This window comes from Salvia hispanica, chromosome 4 (genome assembly GCF_029641045.1).
Source record: "Salvia hispanica isolate PSC_SH4W2 chromosome 4, Shi_PSC_v1, whole genome shotgun sequence".
Lineage (NCBI taxonomy): Eukaryota > Viridiplantae > Streptophyta > Magnoliopsida > Lamiales > Lamiaceae > Salvia > Salvia hispanica.
In genome coordinates, this window is record NC_142695.1 from 6408974 (window position 1) to 6421187 (window position 12214).

The 12214-nt window shown below is 33.2% G+C and overlaps 1 protein-coding gene across 2 annotated transcripts; it reads right to left on the reverse strand.

Annotated features, from left to right (window-relative positions):
• Positions 1–1674: 1674 nt before the first annotated feature.
• LOC125192974 (protein ACCELERATED CELL DEATH 6-like) lies at positions 1675–11296 on the reverse strand. 2 transcript variants are annotated; one of them, XM_089070017.1, is made up of 5 exons: positions 11249–11296; positions 9479–9644; positions 3175–3991; positions 2551–3083; positions 1675–2439 (listed from the first exon to the last, which is right to left on the reverse strand). In XM_089070017.1, exons 2-5 carry the CDS (start codon positions 9620–9622, stop codon positions 1837–1839), a joined length of 2097 nt encoding a protein of 698 aa, XP_088926143.1. In that variant the 5' UTR covers positions 9623–9644; positions 11249–11296; the 3' UTR covers positions 1675–1836. The 2 variants fall into 2 exon arrangements, with proteins under 2 accessions (XP_088926143.1, XP_088926142.1); XM_089070016.1 differs by having other exon boundaries at positions 9479–9673; positions 11249–11264.
• Between the last annotated feature and the right edge of the window lie 918 nt (positions 11297–12214).

The following is a 12214-nucleotide window of genomic DNA, read 5'->3' on the forward strand; positions in this document are numbered from 1 at the left end:
TCGTATCAGAAGACCGGTAGCATCACATCTTTAGCGAAAATACGCATTGTGAGCTACCACATCATCAACAATTTGGCTAAAAAGAGGACGACTCATGCAGAATCTCCTACGGAATAAGTTTGCAGGATACACGGGATGCTCACAGAAGTAATCGCGATAGAGTCTTTCATGACTTTCTTGCCTACCACTATTAATCACTCGATGTCCCGGAATGGAGCGCGATGGCCCCTCGTCCGCCGACGACTCACCTCTTCCTCTTGTGCGGCCGTTATAATGGCATCAAATTCATCATTCGAATCATTATTCATATAATCTAAAATATTTGGAAAAGGAAACATTTGATCAGAAAATAAATTATCCGTTAACTCATCTTGTTGTTGTCATATAATCCTAAATACCGATTCTAGTTAAAATAGTATCGTTGCTATATTCTAGTAGTAGTTCTTTTTAGTGCATAATACGAGTAGTATTTAAAATAGTACCGTTGCATTCTTATAGAATAAAGTCTACCAACTAAATTTTTGGAAATAACCATTTACCTTTTCATTATATCTTTTATCTTTGGAGTTGTTCCGTTTTTGGAAAGGTATATTTCATTTTTTAAGAAAGTATAAATATGATATATTCTTTTTATTTATCATCTCCTCCCAAATATTCTTTATACAATTATGTTTAGCTATTTGAACTTTTTTATAAGTAAAAGTTCGGGACAAATCATTTCTTAATAATTGTAATTAATTATAGGCCCGATCGGCCCTGCCCATTTAAGGCCGAGCAAGGGCCAATCATCTAATTAGTTGTAAATATTTTCTAGCCCAATTATTTTTAAAAAGCCTATTTCCAACGATGCAACAATATTTACTAGAATTTCGCGCCAAGCACAAATCCAACAATTCATATCCCATTTCAAACCTCAAATCACGACACTAAGTTAATTATTCTATTTCATCTTTATTTAATTATTATCCAATTTCATAATATAAACAAATAAATCTAAATTACATTAATTTAACAATGAAAATTACATTTTTAAACTTTAACGTTGGAATCTATTGGTACGTGACCAAATTTCTTCCTTCAAATTTTGTCGGATGCAGCTAAGATTCAACTCTCCCCAAGACAGCTTTTAAGAACATAAAGTTTTTCCAACACCATTTTCATAAGCAAACAACACACATGCAATGCAAAATATTCTAATCCAACATATAAATATGACACATAAATAATACTCATTCCGTCCTGTAAGAATATATACACTTTTTCCTCTTAAGTTTGTTCCTCAAAAATATGCACTTTCAAATTTTAGAAATTCTCTGATCATATCTAATGACATCGGACTCATTTTCTATTAACAATACTTCAACTACTTTTTTCTTTCTACCTCTTTCTTATTTTGTCAATTGTGCATTAAAAACATGTGTCTAACTCAAAGTGCATATTCTTATAGGACAGAGAGAGTAGTAGTAAGAAAGTATGTATTCTAGTATAAGAAGTGCTTTACCTCTTTATTAGTAGACTAAAGTACATACCAACACAAATAACCAGATGCGATATAGTGCTACAATCTCTGGAATAATTAAAAATACATACCAAAATAAAAACTAGATACGATATAGTGCCACAATCTCTGGAATAATTAAAAGTACATACCAACACAAATAACCAGATGCGATATAGTGCCACAATCTCTGGAATAATTAAAAGTACATACCAATACAAATAACCAAATACGATATAGTGCCACAATCTCCAAAATAATTAAAAGTGCATACCAACATAAATAACTAGATACGATACAGTGCCACATGCAATGTGGAATATGTGTTGCTTAAGACTTCAGTTATTTCGCTTTGTGCTACTAACAAATACGAGCAAGCAAAATGGGTAGTAAGAAAGATAACGTAGAATCCGACTCCTTGAAGTGATTGGTGCACACAAGGGAAGCAGTAGCAGAAGCAATAGGGCGATGAAAGATGTACTCATGGCAAGCAGAGTGATTTGGAGCCACCTGAGTTTGGTAAGAACTATGGTAACTCCCGCTGTGAAAGCCACGGACATCATGACCAGAGCTACCCCAAGCAAAGGTGCTGTGAGTTCGAGGGCATTCATGACTAAGACACTATCACCCAACTGAGCCCAGATAAGAGCTGTGACAACAAGGATTGAAGTATACATGGCTATAGTGTCGCATAAAACAAAAACGTGGAATACCGTGTCTCTCCACATGCTTGCCATGCCCAAATCAGTGCCTGTGTCAGAGCTAATGTAGCCACCAGGCATGGTGAAGCCCGCTGCAAAAGTTACTGTGGCGACCAGAGTTGCCACAACCAAGAGAGTGTTTACTCTTTCTTTATAGACCTTCAAGTCGACATTCAACATTCTCCTTGAATCTGACTTTTGAGGAACAGATGCTGCTTTAAGAGCAGCCCAAGTTAAACGCTGAAACCCACACAAAGATATTAGTAATATACTATTAGGATTGTGTTCTTTGCAAATATTGTGCACATGTGACAAGAGTGAAAATATAGTTAACTAACTGTACATACATACCTTTTCAAATGAAGGATTATGTATCCTATTTTCATAAGCAACATCAAGGACTGTCATTCCATTGTTGTTAACCGCCTTAATGTCGACCCGCTGGTCCCAGGTTAAGGTACTGACTATCTTAGGATGATCGTTCCCGGTGGCAATATGCAGGGGCGTGTCTCCGGATTTGTCCTTCATGTTTATGAGGGAGTTGAGTTTTGGATTGTTGAGAACATAGTGGAACACATTATATCTTCCACTCACAGCAGCAATGTGTAGAATATTTTGACCAGAGTTGTCGAGCAGCTCCTCTGCTTCGGGGCAATATATGAGCATAGCTCGAATGACGTCAACATGGCCTTCAAGTGCTGCCAAATGAATAGGCAGTTCACCTCTTTTGTCTCTTCTAGTTGCATTGCTCTTACATTTTTGTAGCAGGTAATTTGTTGCTTCAAAGTCACCCAAAGATGCCGCAAAATGTAGCGGATTTCTTCCTTCATTGTCTCTCATATGGATTAATTCAGGCTTCGCGTTGAATATGGCTTTCAAAACAACTGATGCACCAAAAAAAATGATAAGTATAAGAAACTAATCTAACCATTTTCCAGCTTCCAATCAAGTGGGAATTGAATCATTAATGAATACCTAATTCCTTCCTCTCAATTGCTGCATGAATGGGAGATTTATTCTCCCTCCTTGGTGCTTCAGGTGCTTCATTGGGTTTAATCGGTATCGGTGGTTGAATGGGAGATTTATTCTTGAAAAGCAGTTTTCGGCATTTCTTATCCGTGCACCGTTCAAGAATTGAAGAGATGCATTCTACAAAACCAGCTTTAGCTGCCAAATAAAGGGCAGATTCCCCATGCATGTTTAGGTGATATGATAGCTCAGAATGTTGCTCGATCAAATATGTTGCAATTGATTCCCAACCACTAAGTAACGCCACATGCAAGGCTGTGTTTCCCGTCTCATTCTCTGCCATCAGCAGATTACGCTTCTCTGTCTCATTATGAGAGAGAATTCCCACAAGGGCTTCTACCATTGCTTCGTCTCCACCTTTTGCTGCGAGATGCAACGCAGTCTCTCCATGGACATTTTTGGCCAAGACACGAGATGGTTTCATACTAGCTATGAATTTCACAATGTCTTGGTTTCTATGTTTGGCTGCTACATGAAGAAATGTGTTTTTAATAGGGCTCAGCCTAGACAAAATATCATCTACAGAATAACTCGAAATTCTATCGAGAATTATTTTGAAGTGATCGAGATCGCCATTTATAGCTGCTAGATACAAGTCAAGATCCTTGTACATCTCTGCAGCCACAAGCTCCTCCTCTTTGTAGATTCGATTAGAGTAGAATTTTTCCTTGATCCGCGCCATATCCAAATCCGTACATGGTGGCATCACTTTTGGTGGCATCACTTCTTTTGGTTTCTCTGGATATGGTTTCTTTGGTACCATCTATTTCAAAGTATCAACAAACTTAAGTAAGAGGAGGAACAAGTGATTGAATTCAACTCAATGCATAAATCAACAGTAAGCCCACTTCTATTCATAATCTCTATTCTCTAGACGTCCTTGATTATCTTTTTCACAATTTATGCAAAATAAAATAGTATTCCATTCGCCCCAATAGAAGTAGACTGTTTTTCTATAAAATTCCAAATATAATGGAGTACTATAGTTATTTTTTTTTTCAAATTAGGGGTGCGCAATCAAATTTCGGTTTAACTTAGCCAAACCTATTCCAAAATTCATTACTACTCCCTCCGTCCCGGATAATTCGGGTCACTTTAACCGGGCACGGGTTTTAAGAATTGTAATGAAAAGTGGGTTGAAAAAGTTAGTGGAATGTGGGTCCTACCTTTATATATTAGTTTTATAATAAAATGTGAGTAGGAATGAGTTAGTGGAATATGGGGTTCACTACCAAAAATGGTAAAAGTGAAGTGGGATAAATTATGTGGAATGGACCAAAATGGAAAACTGGGACGAATTATCTGGGACGGAGGGAGTATAATTTTAAGTCAAAGTTATGAATTATGTATACAATGTCCATGTTTTGACGGCAAAATAATCAAAGGATAATTTTTTTGAAAATAAAGAGTATAATATTAAAATTAATTTTGCAAATATTATACTGTCCTCCATCCCACAAGATTATGCATGCACTCTTTCTTTTTTAGCCCATCTCACAAGAATATGCAATTTGCAATTATACTTTAATTACATTTTCCCTTTACCTATTATTTACTTTACCAATTTTACATTAAACTCGTGTCGAACTCAAAGTGCATATTCTTTGAGAAATGATGTAGTATTTATTTACGAAGAGCATATAATCAAAATTGATTTTAAATAATGTTATACTATGACATATTGGGTCATCTTCCATTGCTTATAGCATCATAATCCAAAATTAAGACCAAATCTACACCCTTAGATTTTAAAATGAGTGGATGAGATTGAACCTTACGAATTTCAATAAATAGTAGACAAAATATCAACAAAAGGGTAATATCGTCATTATGTTATCATATGATAATTTTCGTGAGGGTTTTTTTTATATCAACATAGTGTATTACAAATATCAACAATATTGACATAAGAATATCAACACTAGTACAAGAAAATATATGCACATATTTATTGAGATTTTTACATGGTTTTATTGAGATTTTATGCATTATATTGAAATTTTTTGATGTATTTGTTGATAAAAATCTGGTTATCAACATTTGAGAAAACTAAAATAAAAAATACTCCCTCCGTCCCGGCTAAGATGACACATTGCTTAGTCGGCACGAGGTTTTAGGAGTTATTGGTTAAAGTGTTTAATTGGAGAGAGAGAAGGTGGGTGTAAGTATTAAAGTAGAGAGATAAAGAAAGATGGATATTTTAATAGGAGTGAGAAAAAGTGGTTGAGTGTATTAATTGGAGAGAGAAAGTTACCAAAAAAGGAAATGTGTCATCTTAGTTGAGACAAACTAAAAAGGAAAACGTGTCATCTTAAGCGGGACGGAGGGAGTATTAAATTTCATCATCCGAACGTCGTCGAAACATATGCAATTGAGATATCGTTGGAATCCTTATAAAATTATCTTTAATTTGATATATTTTTTGGAAAAAAATATTTAAATCGAGAGAGTTACGTAAATTTAAAGTTTTAATATGATTTTAATGAGAGGGAATTTACATTAATACCCTTTAATTTTATTTAATAATTTTCTTAATTAAAAATATAATTCATGTGAAATTATTTCAACCACTAGATCTCCTAATCTAATGGCTAAGATTTGGTCTTAATTTGGGATTGCTAATTAGTTAGTAATTGATCACTCCCCGTGACATATTTACATATATATGATACGTATTAAAAAAACAGTAGTAATTTCTATTCTTAAAATATGAAAATTATCCATACAAGGTTACTAGCTATTCCTGTAAGACGTACTCCCTCCGTCCCATTCAAAATGTCCATATTTTTTTAGTTTATTTCATTTAAGATGTTCATTTTCTATATTTGGAAATAACTCTCTCTCTCTTCTTTCCTCATTAAAATATTCAACTATTCCCTCCGTTCTAATTTAATTGAGTCGTTCTTTTTTGGATTGTCTCAAGTCCCAACTAAGTAGAATCATTTTTTTTAACAAAAAACAAAACATTTAACAACTCTTACTCTATTCCTCATGTACCTTACTCTCTCTTTATCGCTCCTATTTTATTCATCTCTCCTATTTTTCAACACAATTTTCTAATTTCTGTATATAAAAGTTTTAACTCAACTTAATTGGGACGAATGAAAAAAAATTTCACTCTACTTTACACACTCAACTACTCCACCTAAAATTCGAGTCATTTAAGAATATGAACATTTTGAATAGGACAGGGAAGTACATAAAATTACTAGAGAATCCAAGGAGATATAGAAAAATAAAAAACCAGAATGCATAAACAGGACCTGAACATGTTATCAATGGGTTCCAAGATCGATACACATACCATAATCAGATTTTGCGTATATATATTGTACTCCATTTATTCCCTAAAAATAAAAAATTTTGAAACGGCACAGGTTTTAATGCAAAATTGATCAAATAAGAGAGAGATAGAAAGAAAAGTGTGCTAGTAGAAATGGATCCCGCCTCATTAGAGAAAAAGAAATTTCCTTAAATAGAATGTTTATATTTTTAGGGGACGGACAAGAAATGATAGAGTTTCTTTTTTGGGGGGAAAATGAAGTACTCCCTCTGTCCGTGAATAGGAGTCCCGTTTTTCCATTTTAGTTCGCCCGCGAATAGGAGTCCCGGTTCACTTTTACCATAAATGGTAATAGGGTTCCACCTTTCACATAACTCATTTCACTCACATTTTATTTAAAACTAATATATACAAGTGAGACCCGTATTCCACTAACCTTTTTCCATCCACTTTTCTTAACATTTCTTAAAATCCGTGCCGCCAAGGAATGGGACTCCTAATGGTGGACGGAGGGAGTATATAGGAAAACTTCGACCAGGCGAGGGGCCCAAAGGCCCTCTGGCCACATCCTAGCTCCGCTCCTGCATGGTAGTGTTTACAATATTGCATGTTACGTGCCACGTGACACACGAGGTTGGAAATACTTTATAACTTTAATTTAGGATTCTGGCAAACTCATAGTTTAGATTGTTTAGGTGGATGATTAACACAAGTTATTGAGTAATTTGAGGTATAAAGTTTAGGTTTCATCTAGAGCTGCCCAAGGTTTATCGAACCGGCGGTTAAAACCGAAACCGTAATCGCCGGTTACGGTTCCGAACCGAAACCGTGAACTTTAGAACCGTGGTTCGGTTCAGTTTCTAAATTTTTCGAACCGAAACCGCGACCGAACCGCCGGTTCCGGACGGTTCCGAACCGGCGGTTTCACGGTTCCAACATGATATATACCTTTGAAAAATCTTGATGAATGGTGTTTGTACATATAGTCCGGATTTAAAAAGCCATCAAAATCTCGTCCATCCAAATTCCACTCATCAAATTCAATAGTCACAACTCACAAGTTGTCCCATCAAATTCCGATGATCGTTTAATATGAGACTAATTAACATAGACTTTTTAAATTTTTATCATTCTCGAGAGTAAATGGTTGGTTGGCGTTTGATACAATACATATTATAAACCCTATTTAATGATTATTTTTTGTAAAATTGATATACAAAATCCTATTTAATGATTTCTCGAGAGTAAATGGCTGGCTTAAGATATCATATATAATATACATATTATGAACCCTATTTAATGATTATCTAAACGGGATATTGATATTTGATTCAATTTATATTAGAAATTCAAGGAAATATTGTTAAATGATAATCAATGCCATTAAGTTATTCCAAAATGAAATTAATATTAATATGAGTAATTTTCTTGATTGATCTTACATTTCCAATTGTACTCTTTTTATATGATCATTTGTTTAGCTTAAATTATAATATTTATTTATTACTCCTATGGAACGGAGGGATTCGTTTATTTTTCCGCTATAGTTAATGCAATCTCACCGTTTTTTAAATATGATTATGTAGTATTCTAAATATTAATATGCATTCTTCAAATTTGATTGGTTCATTGGCATTGTTGATCATACATGATTTAGTTTTAGTTAATCAAGATTAATTAAATTCAATTAATTTAGTTAATGCAACCTCACCATTTTTAAAGTATGATTATGTAGTCTTCAAATATGAATATGCATTCTTCAAAATTGATTGGTTCATTGGTTGGTGGTGAGTGATGGTTGCACTCTTCAAAAATGATTGCACAAAACACTATTTTTTTAATTTTATTTATTTATTATTTAAATGTTGATTTTATTTATATATCACATTGTAATTTGTATATTGAAATTGTAAATTTGATATCATTTTCACCTTACTCCAATTTAAACTATCTACTTTCTTGTTTCAATTTATTTTATAATTTCAAACTACATGGCAAAAAAAAAAATAAAGGAAAAAAACCGCGAAACCGTGAAACCGAACCTAAACCGCTACGAACCGTCCAAAAACTGATGGTTCGGAACCGAAACCGAAACCGCTGGTTTTCGAACCGAAACCGAAACCGTGAAATAGCCTCACGGTTCGGTTCCGGTTCCATATTTTCCAAACCGGAACCGACAGTTCCGAACCGAAACCGCCGGTTCATGAACCGTGGGCATGTCTAGTTTCATCCACTTATTTGCTATTTTTAGAGCTAACGAGAGTGTCGAAGTCTTGATGCAAAAATAGGTCTAAAACGAGCTTAAACGGAGTTGAACGGACCAATACCGAGAATTTGCCCGCCGGGCATTTTCTAGGCGAAGAAATACCCGGCTAGGCGTTCTAGCTGGAATTGCACTTCAAGATACAGAGAATTCGCCCGGTCGGGCGTTTTCCATCCACAGAAACGCCCGCCCGGGCGTTTTGCAGCATTACGGGACCTAGACAGAACGCCCTTACTTTGCCTATTTTTCACTCCAAGTATAAAATGGACTTCACACATTTCGATCCCCAACTTCCACACATCCGATTTGGAGCTGAATTGAAGACCTAGAAGGTGAATTGTAGGTCAAGGAGCTTCCCACATTCAAGAGATTGAAGGAAGAAGACTGTCTGTCACACCCAACCCCATGACACATACATTTATGATAAATATACGCTTTAAAATAAAGTAACTCATATCGAGAATAAGTCCACCCATAGAAATCTATTGCTTTAGTTTTAATGTTTTTTTTCCCCTACAAAGTACAAACCACTTGCTTAGGGATATTAGTAACTGACTTTGATTTTTATATAATGTATAATTAAACTATCTGTTATGGGACCTGTTTTTCAGAAAATGAATGTTTTGGACCAAATTCATATTTTGATAATGTGTTTAGGACTAAAATTGAACTATACTTGTATCAATATAATAAAAATTTCTAACCGTTAAAACATTCGGCTTTGGTTTCTGGTGCGTTGCAGAAAGCTCCTCTTCAGTTATGGAATCTTTAATCTCAACTTCCCCCTTCAGATCTTGGACCAGATTCGACACACTTTTCATCTTCTCTTCTTCTTGTTTGTTTTCCATGAAAGAAGATACTATGTTCAATCTTACCCAAAATAGAAAAAATGAATGATCCTGATAAAGGAGATGATATTGGTAACAATATCTAAAAACATAAAAATAACAAATTGAATGAACGATTATTTACATATACACTAAAATATTGTTTGTTAAAAAAACATGACTTTAATTTGCTCAAACAACATCTCAGGACCGTAAACTATAAACTAAGACAACGTTCATTTCATTGGATAAAATAATAGCGTGATTAGTGGTGGATCCAAAATTTTTTGAAGGAGCGAAATTAAATATTTATAGTTATATATAATTAATATATCTTTTAATTATAAATAAATGATATATTTATACTCAAATAGGAGGTGTAATATTTATATAATAATAATAATAATCTCTTATAAAGTATAAACATGCATTAGGTTGCACATACATATATATTATTCATCTAAAAACTATATATAAACTTGAATTGTAATGATTTGATCATTTTTTTTATAAGTAATTGATTTTATATATATTATTCATCTAAAAACTATATATAAACTATATAGGTTGCACATACATATATATCCATTATTACTCCTTATTAAATTACAAGAAATAAAGAATTTTATATTTGTAAACAGGTAATTTATATCACTCCCTAAATTAAGGATTCATCTGTGAGGTTTGTACAATAAGTGAGTGAAACACCTTAATTTATAAAATCCAAAATCATTTCAATTATTACACAATTATTTTTACTAAGATAAATAATTAGGCTTTTTAAAATAAATAAAACATGGAATATATGTAAACTAGTAAAAGTTTAGATTTTATGAAGTATTTTAATAGTTTATTTTGGTGATAAAAAGTAATATTATTAATTGATAAAATAAATAAAGAAAGAGAGAGAGAGAATGGATAAAGAAAAGTAAAACTATGTTCTCATCGAGGACTTATAATATGTGTAAATTACTAAAAAGTTTAAATTTCATAAAGTACAATAAAGAAAATAAAAAAAATGTTCCCAATTGAACCATAGACCCTAAAGGACTAATAACTTAACCATTATACTACCAATTATGTACAATGTCTTATGAAAACAAATACTCCACATTTATATACCCCTTAAATTCGTCACTGAGTGAGATATAAATATAATGCTCCCTCCGTCCCGACTAAAATGACACATTTCTTGGCCGGCACGAGATTTTAGGAGTTATTGGTTAAAGTGTTTAATTGGAGAGAAAAAAAGGTAGATGTAAGTATTAAAATAGAGAGAGAAAGTTTAAAATAAAAGGAAATATGTCATCTTAGTTGGGACAAACTAAAAAAAAAAATGTGTCGTCTTAAGCGGGACGAAGGGAGTATGAATTAAATTCGTCACATGGGGCAGGATGAATAGTTGTGAGATAAATGTGATTTTGAAACCGTATAGACAAACAGAGATATACATTTTCATAGGCCAAACTTTTGGGGAAAAAAAGCAACTAACTTTAGTGATGAAATAAAATGTTGCCACTATTAATCTTCTTCTTTATATTCGAGATATAAAAAAATCCAAAGGTTGACAAAAAGGGCTGATGCTAAATTTGTTTACTATAAAATTACTGAAATGATAAAAATGAGTGATGGAGAAGAAGATGAAACCTTGATGAAGCAGAATTTCCCTATAATTGGAAGTAGATGATGGACTGAAAAATTCTGCTGGCTTCATATATATAATATGCAAAACCGAAATTTCCAACGACTTCTTATTAGAATATTAGTAGGTTTTTTAATACTATAAAAAACGACTGTGAATAGTTTTATCAAAATCAACAGCAATTGGGAATGGTAGAAATAGAGTCAATTCTGTGTCTTCCACACCCACATTAACTAAAGATTTCCATATTGTCTCTATTTTGTGTATCTAAAACGGATTTCTCAAAAACATGGAAGCGAAGATAGATAAACAGTAGCGTCGGTGCAGAAATTCATTATTATTATTAATATAACAATAATAATTTTAAAGTTTTTTTATATGTATATAACGGTATCACAATTTTATGAGGCACTCGAGATAACTGCAATGAACAAAAAAATCAAAAATCATCAATCTAAAACTCACATAAATTGTAGTAAATCACGAATTATAGCCCAAATTCCTTACTATCTAATTCCAAAATTAATAAGCCAAACTATAATGCACAGATCACTCTCACAATGTTATTAAATTTAATAAATAAATACATAAACAAAGACTTATGTCTAAATCACTGTAATTGGTCATTCAATCATTTGATAAAAAATGGAGTAGCATTTTTGTCTGTGGAAAGTAGATGGAAATTGTGATGCATCTAACTAATTAAAAAGAAGACCACTCGTCCACTCCTACCTACTCCTTCGGTCCGCGAATAGAAGTCCCGTTTTTTCATTTTAGTCCGTCTACGAATAGGAGTCTCGGTTCACTTTTACCATAAATGGTAATAAAGTCTCACCTTCCATTAACTCATTCCACTCACATTTCATTTAAAACTAATATATACAAGTGGGACCCCTATTCCACTAACTTTTTCCCACCCATTTTTCTTAACATTTCTTAAAACTCGTGCCGCCAAAAAATGAGACTCCTAA

Coding starts and splice junctions, on each gene's coding strand:
- LOC125192974 (XM_089070017.1), bottom strand. CDS start 9,622: ATGGAAAACAAACAAGAAGAAGAGAAGATGAAAAGTGTGTCGAATCTG. Junction 3,084..3,174: donor AATTGAGAGGAAGGAATTAG/GTATTCATTAAT, acceptor TTGGTGCATCAG/TTGTTTTGAAAGCCATATTC. Junction 2,440..2,550: donor ATAATCCTTCATTTGAAAAG/GTATGTATGTAC, acceptor TGTGGGTTTCAG/CGTTTAACTTGGGCTGCTCT.